Raw genomic sequence first — 16,950 nt, 5'->3', positions numbered from 1 at the left:
CGGTGACATGGCATTGTACTGTGAAACATTTCGAGTCGGGGTTCATCTCAAACAAACATTGTTTCTTATATGTAATCCTCGCAAAGACATGAGAGTCCGTGGGTCAGAACTGGACTGTCGACTCTGCTTTTAGCGGAGGTTTCTTAGAAAAGGTTTTATTGGTACTGTTTCTAAACAGAGACATTTAGCTTTAAGGATTATGAAAATGTGTGTTTGAGTTCATGTAATTTGGGAGTGATGACGCTTTACTAATTCATTGACTTACTTCACCCATGATTGGAAATAGAGTTTCTTTCTCACGAGTTCTTTTCTTAATTCATACTGTCAGACAAAACTGTAAATGCGTGCTGCGCAAACTCAAATCACGAGTGACAGGCACCCTTTCCTGTGACCTCAACCCAAATCACGTGTGACAGACACCCTTTCCTATGATCTCAAATTCCAGTCACGGCGTCCTGGACAGTCTCACAGATGTGTCTTGATTTCAAGGTTTACTGTTTGAAGTTGCGATGTTGAGTGTGCATGTATTTACTAGTGTTTCTTAGTGGTGGCAGAGTCTGCTTTAAAAACTGCGTGCACAATTATGGGAATGTTATATTTCAAAGCCCAAAGCATGGCATGATTTAACTATTATACATTGTTACACTTGCAAACAAATTTAATATAATAAAGCAAAACAACGAAAAGACTTCTTCTGTTTAATAAATGCATATACAGAATAAAATAAATCTTTGCTTCGCACAAAACATAAATCGGACATTAAAACAATGTATAAATAAACATGAAGCTATTTTAAATTACGAAGTTATTGATATAGTGTATTTAACCAAGCCTCCAACCATAAATTTAAGTGCATAATTCCAAACCGATGGCACACACATAACACAAAGTTTACTTGAACAGTCTATTCAGCCTTTGGGTACTGAACAAATCATCTGAATATTATGAAATCGGTAATAATACATATTTCAAAATAATACAGTATTTCCTTCAGCAACAATTGTTTACATTTTTCCTGACACATGTATGTAATTTTTGCATTATAGAACTTTGTGGACTGAAACAGCACCATCATCTCCACAAACGTAATCCTTGAAGCGCCTCAGCTCCACTAGTGTCCACTTTCCTTGGGAGCCAAGAGCCTTTATATTGCTCCTAAATATGGCTGCTTCAGGATCACCATCCTCTGGGAATATATTGTGGTATGAAGCATTAATGATGTAGCCACCTGAAAAAAACGACTTGGAGATGAAACTTTATATCCAGTGTAATGGTTAATGGCGAAATTGGGAGGGTTCCGTTGTCTATTTACTCTTCCATAAATGCAGTCAAAAACTGGTTAAGACTTCTTGATATGCTTTCATAAATGTTAATATAATATGATGATCATGTATGACAATGATGGAAAATAACTACACAGCAATAACTACACAGGGCATGGTTAAATGTAGGCATGTATGTGTTCCATGAATATTGCATTGATAATAAATTGCACTCTAGGTCCATGGCCTTGTGAGTACGGAAATTAAGAAACAAAGAAACTTTATATCAGCGTGAGAATGTCTTCTTATTACAAGGCTGAAAAGCTTACGAAGAGGTAAATATTAACGATGATCTCATGTTAAAAGAGAACATAATCTGAGAAGCACGACCTCAAGTCAATGTAAAGTACCTTTCGAATTTGTAAAGATCACTTTCAAGCAAATCAGATCAAAACCTGTCAAAGTGTGGCATGATCGATCCTTATAACACACGTGTTGCGCATGTTGAAAATGAAACTCATTCGTTCGGAAAGATCGATTATTCTTATATACATTACTTACCTGGTTTTACAATTCGGATCAGCTCCTCAAATGCTTTTCTGGGCAACTTCTTCATAACCACAATGCTTAACCCAGAAATAGTAACAGCATCGTAAGTGCCTGAGAAGTATAAAGCAAGTCAGTGTTTACGTTATATTCTGTGCCATACGAGAATATGCCAGGTAGCACACACAAAGGCGATGCATTTCAGATATTTTTTTACGATCAAATACACATGTCAAAAGCAATCAGGTCCACAGTAGATGGAAACATGCCATATTTTTAAGTTAAATGTAGATAAACACGCACCACTTTCAATGTCGACATTATTTTCTCCTAGCACCACGTTGAAGTGCTGACCGTAGATGCCTTTCTTCTTTGCCTCGGCCAACATTTGTTCTGATGGTTCTAAAGCATCGATTCTGCGAAAGCCGTGAGAGCGCAGCTGGGAAATTAAGATTATGTTTTTGCATCCATTTCTGATTCTCAGAACCATACTATACAAGGACGGGGTCATGATCCTCTCAGAGTATAGAGAGCCTGTACCTATGTTCTTCAAGACAAATTACCATTGTATTAGCACGGAATACATGTTTGATAAGTCCCATATCAATTTACCGATCGAATTACAGAGCAGAGCCATTCGTGTTAACTGAACAGTAAACATACGCAGCGGATTCACCTCATCTCCACAAAGTCCTGTTCCGGCAGCGACATCCAGAATGTAGACATCTTGTCTGTTCCTCGGAAACCAATCAGCAGCAGATTGGGCACACTGGGTGTGACCTGTGAAGTTCATCCTTCCCAAAACCTTCATAGACGGTAACAACCACATGAGTATAAACCCACAGACTGTATAAATATGTATGCATGTATGTATGTGTGTGTGCGTGTGTGTGCGTGCGTGCGTACGCAGACGAATAGACGGACGCACGCATGCAGGTCGTAACTATTAATATACTCGGCGTCATTAATGAAGGGTCAAGCTACTGGTAACACTATTTCTTAAACGTTGCAAAATTTTCGTTTTTGTTTGTAGTGTATTCAGCGGAATAATACCAGACTGAGTATATAATTACCTTCAATATTACATTCTTTAAAGAGTCGCTATAGGCGTTTTGAAATCCTGTCAAACTCAAACCAGGTCGCCCCAGAGTCAAAACAGTCCGAGACGATAGGTACGTGATTAACACCGCGTTAGGTAACAAATTCCATAACGCTGCGTTAAAGGGAAGTCAGACTCCGCTGTAGGCGACCTGTAGGTAGCCAATCAGAACCGCTGGAATCAACGTCAATAGTTTCGTGTGCTCTTCGGAGATGAAAGCAGATTCAATTTGTCTTTAACGTTGGAATGGAGTATGAATCAGTGTGCAACTGTGGCTACGCATAACCGATTTGGTGTGCGGGCGGTCATGGTTTGGGCAGGGATAATTCCTACTGGGCAGAACCACTACACGTCGTTGACGTTAATCTTACCAGATAACGTCATCGGGGCGAGATTCTGACTCCTATAGCAGTACCACTAATGCAATATATGAATGGCTTTGGTGGTCATGGGGCAGGGCTGTCACGGAATTCCCTAGGCAGCACGGTGTGGTGAGTTCCAAGTATGCTCACCAGACCTTAACCCAATCGAGCATGTCTGGGATAAAACTTGTAACGTGATTGACACGTCACCCAGGACCAGAAGATCTCCCTGGACTCGGATGGAGCACAATTCCTCAAGTTTCCTTTATGACCTTGATAAGGGGCATGAGAATAGGGTTCACCTGAGTCTTAGAAACGCCTGGAGGGTACACAAGATATTGCATAGCCGAGTGCTTCCTGTTTGTTATTTTCATTTGGGGGTTGGTCTATACAACTGATGTTTGCTCACACTGTCACTGAACCTTTTGTCTGTATATCATGATGCGTCACGTTTGACAACACATCAAACATTATGATGACAAGTTTAGGTGTATTACTTCTGAGAAACGTTGCTGTGCATGTGACAAATGACAAGTTTATTCTGTGAAAAGGCCTCGTGGTCGAAGCACATAATAGTACATTTCAGTGTTGAACATATCATCGTGTTATATATCAATTGACCCTTCATGAATGGCGCCTTGTGTGTGTGTGTGTGAGAGAGAGAGAGAGAGAGAGAGAGAGAGAGACTGAGTGTGTGTTTGTTTAATGTATACGTAGGTGCTGAAAACGAGACACTTGTGCGAATTATCCAGAGGACAATGTGTGAAGTCCATATATGGTGTCTGCCGTCATATTGCTGGAATATTTATAAGGGCGGGGTAAAACCACATTCACTCACTCGTTAACCTTTAGTTTAGTTGTCAACATATTGTTTGCCAACGGTACCAAAATAAACATTTCAGTATATTTAAATCTGAATCCCTTTCAGTTATTCTGAAACTATGAAGTATAACACGACATACGTTTATATTCCCCATTAAATCAAATGAAAACATATTCTTTTACTGGTTTTGGTATTCATAATGAAGTCATGAAATTGAAAATACAAACCTCCTCGTACCGATGACTGTTTTGGGAAAACCTATTGATAATGACACCAGCTTCAGTAGAATCGTCTCCGATCAACAAACGAAATGTGTTTGCGGCTTCTTCCATTTCCTTCTGTGTTGAGTTTCCGGGGATTCCCCTACTCATTGTTCCTGTTACTTCTGTTGGTACAGATTTACATATGCAATGAAAAAAGAACAGCGAGAGTCTATTGCTATCAACCTGTTTAAGTCAAACAATTCTGGATCTGTTCTAGTTGATACATGCACGTTCAGAATGGTCATTGCGTTACTGCCCAAGACTAAACAGCGCAAAAATATCTTCATTAAAATGTTTTATTAAGAAGGTGGCTACAACAACTGTATACAATACACAATAACATGCTTGAATGGAGGACCAAGTCAGTACAGACGTTGATCCCAGCTCACTCACTCAATTCCCTTCTCTGTTGTTCACATCTTTTCCAAAGTCCTTTTGACCTCTAAAAGTCAAGGTTAGAATAGGCCTTCAGCAACCCATGCTTGCCATAAAGGGTGACTATGCTTGTCATAAGAGGCGACTAACGTGATCGGGTGGTCAGGCTGGCTGACTTGGTTGGCACGTGTCATCGATTCCCAGTTTCGCAGATCGATGCTCAAACTGTTGATCGCTAGATTGTCTGGACCAGACTCGATTAGATGTGCCTGGAACATTGCTGAATGCGGCGTAAAACTAAACTCACTCACTCACTCCAATTTCCTTTTGTCTTTGGTAGCCATTTCATTCAACAGTAATCTAGTATATGAAGCAACTATAAAGCGATTTGAACTAATTTTTCTTCACGATTAAAGAACTGTGTGATTTGTATTAAAAAAGGTTAATAAGATAAATGGATCCTTTTAAGTGTACGCGTGTATTGTACTCCCATCTGCTATTCCTTGCCACCGTGCGAAATAGCCATTGACGAAATAGTTTCCAAATTATGGCTATGCCTGAAAGTTACTAGCTCACAAAATAACTCATTAGCCCAAAATCTGAATGTAGACACAGGTTTCATCATGATGTTGCTAATCTGATGATCATTTTCATCAGGCCATAATAATGACTTAATGAAGGTCATCACTTAACGACATGTCGGACAAAGCGACATATTGACCCAATGAAACTTCACTAGTCGGGCCAGCAACTGTGGAGATTAACTGGCTCGAACGGATTTTTTCTAGCCATTGGCTAGCGGGTCAGTTGTTATTTCGCATACTGGTAGTACCTACTTGTTACCTACTTACCAGTCAAGACATGACTATGTCGTTTTGGTTGCATGATATAATGGCATGAATACCTGCGTAAACAGATAAGGACGAATCTCCCCGATCAAACTTGAAACATCAGTTTTCTCATGAAAGGTGTCAACTTATAACTGATTACTTGAAACAAATGAATATGTACCATAAACTGTGCATATATGTGCTTGTTTGTAAATTTTGGGTCTATTGCCCGTATTCAAGATTAAATGCTATATTGTATGGCCCATATTTAAATAGTAAATGCTATTTTAACAGACTGTTTTCATGTAATAAGATCATATTGTGATGCTACAATGTATACATGAAAACACGTTTTGGAATTGAACTTCTGTTACTATGGATTCGTGTATATGAGTAAACTCGGTTTCGTCGCTACACACTGTCTCATTCAGAGATACAATATTACTTATAACAGCCATCTGCCACAATTTCACATTTTATCAGATGTATAACATTACTTGTTTATTTCATTTTCATTATATTATCACACCGTTGCAGTTTCACTCCGTCGATTCCCATATTAACTTTGTTTTTTAAAATGTTTGTTTACATTTTTCTAGGCACATATTTTATGTTTTATTATATTTGTCATGAATATCAAGGTTCCCGATATCAACGAAGTTTATTTAAATTTTTCTAGGCACGTATTTTATGCTTTATTATATTTGTCATGAATATCAAGGTACCCGATATCAAAGATGGATTTTGAACACAGCAGTAGGTGTATTTTACATCACCAGCATCACGAACCCGTGAAGGTCCCGGGGTAGAATAGGCCTCAGTCATCAGCCCAAGCTTGTCATAAAAGGCGACTGTGCTTGTCATAAGAGGCGACTAACGGGATCGGGTGGTCAGGCTTGCTGACTTGGTTGACACGTCATCAGTTCCCAATTGAGCAAATCGATGCGCAAGTTGTTGATCACTGGGTTGTCTGGTCCACCATATAGCTCGAACATTGCTGAGATCGGCGTAAAACTAAACTCACTCACTCATTCGCCAGCACCACGTTGCACAACTGTGATACAATGGCATGCATCGACTACGTTTGACAGTCTAACACGCTGAGTGAGTAAGCGAGCTTAAATATTATGTCACATCGGCAATATATAGTCCATATCGTGACGACGACACATTTTTAAAAACCAGTCAGCGAAGGACAGTACAACGACTAGATTAACACAAATTAACTGAAACTGGTTTCAGTTCAGGGTAATATGCTAAATCATTTCAAAACAACACAATATAGAAACGCCTATAGATCGCCATCTACTGAAGGTAGATCACCATGCTAAGGGCCGTGGGGACTTACATTACTTTTGCTACCTGCATTGGTCCGGTCAATCAACTGTTGACGAACTTTCAACAATGTAGCCATGAATTAAAACTACAAACATTATGCGCTGAAAATTCGGGCTGTGATCAACACATATTGAATGATGGGGTCTGAAGTTCCCTCTTCTGAGAACAATTACGTTACGTTACTTCAACCCCTTCCGAGGGTACAGCTACTACCAACCATAGTTAGGTATTTATTCGACTAAATTCAAAGGAACTTATACAGTACAGAACATTATCAAAACGTATGAATCAAATCAATTTCCTTAAAACACTTAGACGAGGACTTTAATAAAACATCCTTTAAGCATGAAACTGTGAAATCCTACAAGCTGATCCCATACGAAACGCGTTGAATGCTAAACACTAATTTTAATGCCAATCTTCTTGTATCTTGTACACAAACATATATACATTGGTCGTATAATTGAACCCACTTGAAATACATAGAGTCATGACAAGCAGGTGTTAAAGTACGTTTTTCTTCAACATGGTTTGATATAACTATATACAAGAAGACAAAGGTGTCAATATTCCGTGCAAGGTAAATTACTCTTCATGAATATGTCAACTACTTATGACCATGTCAAATATAACAGTGGTTTCCACATTGATGCAACGTAAACATGTACACTCATGGAAACAAATAAGGGAACACGTGAAAATACAAGTGTTCCTTTATACATTTCCAGAATTTCACCTGCTTCGCAATACCTTGTGAAGAGGCCGGGGAAACGATAAAGGCCTACTTGTACTTTCACGTGTTCCTTTGCGCGTTTCCATGAGTATATATGAAAACTTGCCATATGCTGACATGTTTGTATCAACAACAGACTGCTTCCACAGAGTGCTTCCATAGAGTGCTTCCACAAAGTGCTTCCACGGTTTAACGTCCTTCATTAATTTTGACACTGGAAACAGAGTGGCACTTTTGATTCATTAGATTTTTGACTACCAGCAAAGTGGTACTTCCACACGTATTGAGGGGTTTTACAGTTCTGCTCCGAAAAGGAACAATTCTACCAATTTCAGTCGAAGTCATTCTTTGCCATGGAAACGAATTAAATATTTTATTCAGACATCCGAAACTACCAATAAGGCACCATTTCATCACTAGTCCTGTCTATGTAGCATGTTTGGTTTAAATTCTGCCCCGGAAAAGAACACTACCACCAATTTCAGTCAATGTAAAACCTTTCGTAGTGGAAACGTAAAAAATAATTCTTAGTGAGAAATCTCAAAATACCAAAAGGCACCACTTCACTAACAGACCTATCCATATGCCAAGTATGGTGAAGAAACATTTTTACAATTTAAGTTGAAGTCAAACTTGTTGCCATGGAAACGCAAAAACGTATTTAATTCAGAAATCCAAAGCTACGAAAAGGCACCCGTTCAGCACCAGACCCATATGTATGAAGGACTTGGTGAAGAAATATTCAACGGTTTTCAAGTGTTTTGCTCCGGAAAAGACGAATTTCCTCGGACGGACGGAGTCCAGAATAATACCCCGGCAAAAGAATAATGACACACGTTTTTTGTACTTACATGAAGGTTTTTTTAAACGGCGAAAGATCTAAAGTTAAAGATGTCTTCTGTACTGGAACCAGGAGTGCCCACTTTAAGTCTCAGAATGTCACCAGTTCTGTTCTTATCTCATCTCACTTTTTATATACGTACTCCCCACCCGGATATTTTTGTGAACAACGGTTATAATGAACTCAAAGATTTCACTGAGTCTGGTTTGATGTAATCGTAGAATAATATACTACATATACACATATGTACTTACCTGACCCGTACCGGTCTCTACACAGAGCTGATATACAAGCAATATAACTTGGTCTTCTGTGGTTCCAAAACCACAGCTGAAGTTTATCTACAATTTATCTATCCAATCAGATCCAGTAATGTCACATCTCCTGCCAGCATATTTAACAACAAATTGTTTTTTAACCCATTTGATTCAGTAATAAGTTGGGGAGATGACTCCTATGACATCACCCACACAAGCCATTTTGCGAAAATACATTATTGATGAAATATTGATAGCCGTCAGACGCACTGAGAATAGCTGAAAAATAGCTTTAACAAGAATATGTTATTGAACTTGTTCAAGGAACATCGCAGAATATTGTAATTATTTTAGCAATATACCTTAAAATCATCGAAGCACGCAAACACATGGTACGTTTTAGAAAAGTCTGCAGTGCCATTATTGACATACATGTTGTTAGTAAACTGTTAACGAGGACGACAAACCTGCAAAATTCTCTTTCTACAGGTTTCAGTGAGAACATTTTAAATGCGCGTCTATTCAGTGGTATCTCTGTAAATGTGCATTGCTATCATGTTTTTTTCACCGATATATCTTGGGAAAACCTGACTGGACACATGTATTCACTTGACGTTTCGACCACAAGCCAACGCGCCAACATACAATCATCTTTATATTGACCATTCAACTGTACATTTGCTTTTTTAGATCACAGAACTGTTCGTACAAAAATCCTCAGATGAAGAATGTTGAAGACTTCTGTCAGTAACAATTCAACATAATTATGTCTTAATTTACTTTGAAATATGGCCGGAAGGCCTGCATACTCATATGTCTGAAAGTCAAAATGTTGTTCTTGAGGCAGCACTACAAGTTAGAATATACTTGTTGGGATAGTTTCCGTGTGTAACAGCCATACAAGTGACTGAAATGGCCAAACAGGAACTTTGATCCACCAATAGGACATCACCAGATAAGATCTGAGTTACACATTCAAAGACATATACTTGCTGGGGCAGGAAGGTACCGGGATATGCTTGTCAGGCTCGTTAACGTGGCTCACAATGATAATCACTGGATTGTCTGGTATACACTCCTTTCTTTACATACCGCTAATGAACAGCTTGAGACAGCATATTCCTTAGTTTGTTTTTAAACGTAAAAGAAACAAGTTACATGTGAGGACGATGTGGCTAAACACTGGATGAAAATGACCAAATAGCAAACATTCTTTTGACGTCCAAGTCTGCTTCTTTTCATCCAGCAGAAAATGTGTACCCGTTGAAGTAAGTCATGATACTGTCAACCTTGCAGCGCCTCACCACCCTCGATATCTCCAGGTTATACGTACCAGTAACTCTCTACTATACCCTGTATGCATCTACTGCTCAGTCCGATATATCTATTACCTCCTTGGTTTTCTTATCCAATCAGGTGTCCACGATGGGAAGTTGAGCGAACCAATCACAACTCACTTTCGCTTTGCAAATTATCTAACCGATGAAACATAGCAACACAAATGATGCAGAGGTTTACTGAAAAAGGCAGAAAGAGTTCATGCATATATATTTTTTTAAGTTTCGGACCTATCAACTTTGCCTGTGTGATTTCTCCAAACTCTGATTCGCACTGCGAACAAACCTTCGCAACTGCAATCGTTATCCTTGTTGAAAAGCTCGGTTATAACAGCGGCTTAGCTGACTGGCTACTTTGAGAATGCGGAGCCAGCAAAGGGAGGTAATAAAATTAACGGGCTGTAGATGCATCCAGGGTATAGTGGAGATTTATCGGTACGTATACACTGGAGATATCGGAGATGTCGCCCCACTGGCGGCTTCGCTTGTTCGGGGTAATGCTGATCAGGTTGTACGTCTTGAGAAGGATATGAAACCTGGAAAGGCAAATCATGAATATTCTCACCATTATCGTTCTTATTAAGTCCATGTAAGTGATCAAGCTCGTAAGCCTAGCTTCTCATATTACATTCAGAGTTGTCTGAGAATGTCATGTTTCCACCCTGGAGATCAAGCTTGTGCTAACGTTGCCAATCACTATTACTGCTAGATAAATATTTATGTCATTCACCTAACCAATATTTCTACTGTTATTATGTTTCAAACTGTGATTGAAATTTACACTCCTAACCATACAAGAAGTTTTCATTTATATGTAAAACTAGTTCATTTTATATTAATGAACGCATATGTTATACGTTCATTTTCTAACAATGTAGTGCTACTTGCAAGCTACGATTGTCTTTTTTCACACTGAAGTCTTTATACAATTGCCAGTTTTGTTACATGCATAAGTACCTATTGCACTTTAATTTAAATGTATTCCTGTTTTAATAATACCGCATGTGAAAATCTAATTGTATCTAAAAGCATTATCATGCATAAAACATTACAAATGTTGTACGTATGTAACACCACGACCACACCAGCTGTCATCCAATGTCTGAATACACAATATGAGTGTGTGTTGAAATCTAACGTCACCTCGACAATATTAGTGGCATATAAAACGTTTTCCATATATGCTAAATACAAATTGTTAAAAATCCATCCCCTCAGCCGTTGGCGACTGTAAGATATTTTAGCCAGAATTAAAATAACGAAGATACCAAGCCTAAACATCCTGGTAAGCTTACATTGACTTTGAACGTTTTGGGACTTACGTACCCTCTCGGGAGGACAATGACTTTACAATGCTACAACCCCCTTTGAGGGTACAGCCACTAAAAATTTAAGTTACTAATCTAAACAACCAATCATAAAAATAATCTACAGAACATTTTAATCAACAATGAAATCAATTTCTTTTTAAAAACAATGATTAAATGGGTACTAACAGTGGTAAAAAGATCCTTAACAGTTTTGACATTGAAATCTTTATCCCTTGTGATATATGCTTGACCGTGACTCTCTCATCACAAGGGATACAAAACGGAGGATCCTCGCCTTTTAATAGGTATGTACGAGTATATGTTGCATGGCCAATACGACATCGTCGCAAAATGGCCTCTTCAAATCTGGACTGACAACCCAAGTAGGTGTAACCAATATAGGGCTTTATTTCATGTAATTTATTGATACCAACTTGGATGTCCCACATCTTTTGCATGAGATCACGGATGTAAGATTTAATACTAGCTTTGTAATCTGAGTATGGAATAAGAAGGCGTGTCACAGATTTGTTGAGTGTTGCCTAAGCAGCAAGATCAGCCACTGTGTTCCCAGAAATGCCAACGTGACTGGGTCAACAACAGTGGACGATGACGTATTGCAATTGGCCAGTAGTTATATAATTCAATAATATTGATTGAAAGTGGGTGTTTGCAAGATAGACTATTTTATAGCCTGAAGCCAAGAAAGAGGGTTTAAAAATATTATATATTGTTTATATTTAAGATGTTTCATATGGTTCAGAGTTGTCAATATGGCATTTGCTGCTGCTGTATAAAATAGAACCAATAGTGTAATTGACGGGGGAAACCACGGGGGAGAAGATCTTTAGAAGTGGAGACAATTAGTTCTAAATGGTGCCCAAGACAGTTGGCACACTTGATATTATTTGTTCTCTCTGAGTTCTCGTGAGCCCCACTGCAACGGTGACAGAAACAGGGTGCAAGCGTGGCGCCTTTATCCAGTTTGCTTTTGTAATCAAAACATTGTTGTGGGTTTGGAATATAAACATCCACACCGATGTTAAAGTAGCCAGCCTTAATCGATTTAGGACGAGTGCAGAGGGCAAGCGTGAGTATGTAAGTATTTGTTTTGATAATAGTGTCGTTCCGTTTTCTAGTGAAACGTTTCACAGGTAACGCCTTGATTTGTTAAAGAAGCAGAAATTCCATCGTCAGTGACGTCAGGTAGGCATTTAGCTTTATCCCGAACACTCACACTACAAGAATTCAGTGATTTGGGCATCGAGACAACAACCTTGATGATAAAACCCTGGAGACGCTGCAAGTTAATAAATTGCTGTCTTCGTCTACATGCAACAAGCATCGAACTTCTGAGAAGTCGAATTACAATTTTCACTTCTCCACAGACGCTTTGTATGCGCTTGGATACAGCGAAAAGGTTGATTTCCAATGGATATCTATAAGCAGAAGGGAGAAGACATCTAGAGACATACGGAAGTCAGCGGCTGACATTACCACGTTAGCCCTTGTAGCCCATGAGCCGCCGCCATCTGGCACAGGACTCAAGACAGTGGAATTGTAACATGTGACAAATGACACTGATTGTTGGCGATAAAGTTACTGTAAGGTATCTACGGTGTTTCAACATCCCACTTCAGGAGCCTCGCATTATGTAATGTCTACATTTAGGTTTCATTGTCAGTGTCATGTTTACTGAATCTTTATGTGTTGTATTCTTAAGTCTAAGACACTGTGTAAAAAAGTAAGTGGTAGAACAAACGGACGCCGTTACTGGTTTCGACCTTGTCAGTACTTTGTTGGTAGATAAAACCAGGAATTAAAATTGTTGTAAACAGGTTTTACACACATGTATGTAAAGATTACGAAGGATTTTAAGTTTCATTGATTTATTGGTTATTTTAAATACCAAAATAACAAAACAAAACAAATACTTGCAAGTCGAAAGGTGATAATGTGGATCTCCCGTCCACTAGGTATCGTAAAATCCAAGATGACAGCACACATGATATTTGAATCGCTATATTGTATACGAGCATAAGTGTTTACACTGATTATGATTCTACTAAGGCAAAGTAAATTATATTTTGGGACCAATGTGTAGTTTCATAAAGTGTACTGTCTTTGAATATCAATGTCACTGTTTTTAAATTCAATTATCTTAATTATCATTTTATGCATTTGTAATTACTTTTGAAAAGTCTAGGTTAAGATATCAGCTAGCTGAAGTTGTTTTCTTTTATGGTGTTCTTGTAACAAACACTGAAAGTATGGTGTAAAGATTAGTACCGCATGCTGTTGACTGTAAGATTTTACTGAAGTATCAATGGATACCATCTGATGTATTAATTGTGAATGACACACATCCCACTTCAGGAGCTTTGCCTTTTGTCAGAATATAAGACTCCTTCTTGTGCAAACATCTTGATGTGTCATTAATTCTCCCAGAAACCTCACACACACAAAATATCAATGAACACGTGGGGTTTAACATAGTGCAAGCACTAAGCACATGGCTTGGCGTGACCAACTGATTGATTGAAACGTCTAGGTGAAGTAAAGGGCGCAGAGGGGTGTTGGGCAACAAGAACACCTGGTCCTGGTTCCAGTGCTCTCAACTACCAGACACCCTTCCCCCATCGACTCAGGGGCGCAAACCATGGCAAACAGGTTGCCCAATTTAATGCCAGCAATAAGGTGCTGTGGACCAAATTTACACCGGGTCCACATGGTGGCTGAAGAGCCCTTAGCACTACCCAGCACCCTCCACGAGGAGGTGGATCGTCACGGATGCAGATCTCAGAATGCTATATTTTTTTCAAGAAATTATATTCAGAATATAACATTATTACGTTTATTATTATATTCACGATATAAATGTCATTTTTAATGGCACATGCAGCTAAAAATAGGAACGTGGTTATCACAGCTGAGGGGAAACGATTCAAAATGTTTTGTCCTGTGAATGATATTGTTTATATGTGTCCAATAAAACCCAATGCTGACCTCAACCTGTTGTAATAGTGCAGGGCAGAGCGTTACTGACTATATCTATCACTGGCTTTCTGGATCCAGACTCAGTCATTCACACTCATACGTCACTGACTGTTGCCTTGTGCAAAAACAAACAAAAATAAGTAGCAACCGGATCGTCGCACATAGTTTTACTTTGTTATCTATCTGGCGCGTTCACTCACGTTTTTTCAAAATGTTTGCTAATTTTCAGTATGCAGATGTGACAGTTTCGAATCGCTAATTCCATTATCTTGTTGGTTTAGGTTTCCATTTGTATCAATTAGTGAGGCTCTCAATATCGGCACTAGAATTCGGTCCCGGCAGAAGCTAGTAGTAAATTTATGATCATTTGCGTGCCCTCTAATCCGGTGTCAGACTATTCCGTAGTTGGCACAATACTTGGCGACGCACTCATTCAAACAGGTTTACAATACAATTTCTTTAATTATATCAGTGACTGTCTCGACTTTGGAAGGTTTCCGTGTAAATTACCATGGCGAAGAATATTAATTGTATCGATATATGTGAATGAACGATGGTTTTCTCAAGTGTATCCAAGACAAGATATGAATAGATATCGCCTGACCCACAATTTCCTTGGTGTACATAGAGTATAGTTTGATGTATTCTAATCCTCAGTTTAAAAATATATATTACAGTTTTGTGTACAAATCAGCTCAGGGGGAAAATTCTCAAGTATTGTGAACCATGCAAAATATATTGTAATGGTTATGACCGCCATATAATTCCACATGGTGAACACTATATGTAGAACAGAATTAATTTCTTTACAAAACTTTCAGATCTCTTTGATGTGCGTGTTTATGTTCAAACAGCTTGAACTATCTGAAGATAAATTGCTATCACTATTTTCTGGGGGTGAACTACGATATTGATGAAATGTCATGGAGATGTGTTATTGTCCTTTTCTGTAGATATCTATATTCAAAGCAAGCCCTCCCTAAACTGTGCATTCTAGACCTTTTAATTTTCTTTGTACATGTACATATGACTATATGAATGTGTTGTGCATTTTTTGCTGTGATTATGTTCTTGTAAATATTTGATGTACATGTTTGTAATGAACTTCGGACTACAATCTGGATGGAATAAAGAGGTTCATTCATTATTTTCTGTTTATGGGTGTAAACGTGAAGATGAACTATTCTCTTATGTCTAGACTGTCTGATTACATTGTTTATTCACAAACTGAGACAGGTAATGAGGTCAGTAGACCCATATTTTGTCTTGACATTTTCAGTGTTCGCGGTAGGTTTTGTACGAGTGCGTGCAGAAATAAAATTATAAATATGTTGTCCAAATCGTTTGCTCGTGAAATTTTCATTAAAATCCTGAATCATGTTAAAATGTATTGTTTGTTTATATGTTGCAGTTTTAATGTACTTTTTAAAATTACGCAGATCAGAATCTGTGCGTCCAAAACACGCACGCAAAATATTTTTTGCGTGGTTCTATTATTTTCATTGCGTGCAAAACGCAGGTTTCTACGTTAACGCGAACACTGAATTTTGTCTGGATGTATTGATATCATGCTAACTAAAGTGTCTTTCAAAACTTTTGTTTCATCTTTTAGGCTCAAGTATAGATGACAGTCCCCTTTCTGTGTGTATGCATAGGTCGTCTTTACAAGAGACAGACATAATAAGTGCTCTTCTCTCAGGTTGTATTTCATGAGAGTAACCTCTATTTTTCTTGATCACTACATTAAAGGCACATACTTGCGCTGTCTGGATATATCATAACAGTGTGGTAATCTATTAAAGCAAATAGATACTTAGTATTTATTGAGACTTGCATGTATTCAATGTGTAAAAGTCAGATCAACACTGGATAATGAAAAAATTCTGTAAAACTGGGGAAATATTGTAATTGCCCAAGAAAGTGTAACCTGCAATGTGTTTTATTTAATTATCAAAGGTTCATTCAATCTCAATAGTTACACCTAGTCCCTGTTACAATCTGAGATATTTTTAATCCTAAATGGAGTACTCACACTAAAGGTGGTTGGTAGCAAACAGCTCCTCGTATCTGAGGCCTTCACCTGCAGGATGTATCACTGGGCCCCCGTCAAGTCGTCCTGCCTGTCCCGCTTGACCCCCATCACCCGCCGGGCAAAGGCACATTCCGATCCTCGTATATGTTATGCAGGACTGCACAAGCAGTGATAACCTGACACATGTGTAATGATTTAATTGAATGAAATTTTGTATATTGTTATTTATGTACAATGAAATTGATTAATCCTTAAATTTTGTCATTTGCAATGGAACACTTTATTCTCAGTTACTCCCCTGCTTCAAAGATTTCAAAACTCCAGACCAAGTACAAACTTCAAATTTGATCTGGAACTAACTTTATGGATGGTGTGATATCTTCAAGTGTTGGATACGTTACATTGACGCTATATGTTTTGGATGTTTTGGATCGATCACATTTAACTATGTATACTCTCAAACAAAAATTAGGGGATCTTCTTTGTTGTTAATTTAGGATTAAAAATATTAAGGAGATTTATCTGAGTCAATCAATGTTGATATA

At 38.3% G+C, this 16,950-nt stretch overlaps 1 protein-coding gene across 1 annotated transcript; it reads right to left on the bottom strand.

Moving 5' to 3' along the window:
* Positions 1-684: 684 nt before the first annotated feature.
* On the bottom strand, positions 685-8,778 carry LOC137258630 (uncharacterized). Its single transcript, XM_067796325.1, has 6 exons — positions 8,727-8,778; positions 4,320-4,477; positions 2,485-2,613; positions 2,112-2,247; positions 1,824-1,922; positions 685-1,228 (listed from the first exon to the last, which is right to left on the bottom strand). The coding sequence occupies exons 2-6, from the start codon at positions 4,461-4,463 to the stop codon at positions 1,041-1,043; spliced, it is 696 nt and encodes a 231-aa protein (XP_067652426.1). The 5' UTR covers positions 4,464-4,477; positions 8,727-8,778; the 3' UTR covers positions 685-1,040.
* Positions 8,779-16,950: the final 8,172 nt, after the last annotated feature.

The sequence above is a fragment of the Haliotis asinina genome, chromosome 12 (genome assembly GCF_037392515.1).
Source record: "Haliotis asinina isolate JCU_RB_2024 chromosome 12, JCU_Hal_asi_v2, whole genome shotgun sequence".
NCBI classification, from domain to species: domain Eukaryota; kingdom Metazoa; phylum Mollusca; class Gastropoda; order Lepetellida; family Haliotidae; genus Haliotis; species Haliotis asinina.
This window is presented reverse-complemented; position numbering and strand designations above follow the sequence as displayed.

Excerpts from the sequence above, each read along its gene's own strand:
- LOC137258630 (XM_067796325.1), bottom strand. The coding sequence starts at position 4,463 with ATGAGTAGGGGAATCCCCGGAAACTCAACACAGAAGGAAATGGAAGAA. Across the intron at positions 2,614-4,319 it reads ACAGTCATCGGTACGAGGAG|GTTTTGGGAAGGATGAACTT; the intron begins GTTTGTATTTTC and ends CCGTCTATGAAG. Across the intron at positions 1,923-2,111 it reads TAATGTCGACATTGAAAGTG|GCACTTACGATGCTGTTACT; the intron begins GTGCGTGTTTAT and ends TATACTTCTCAG.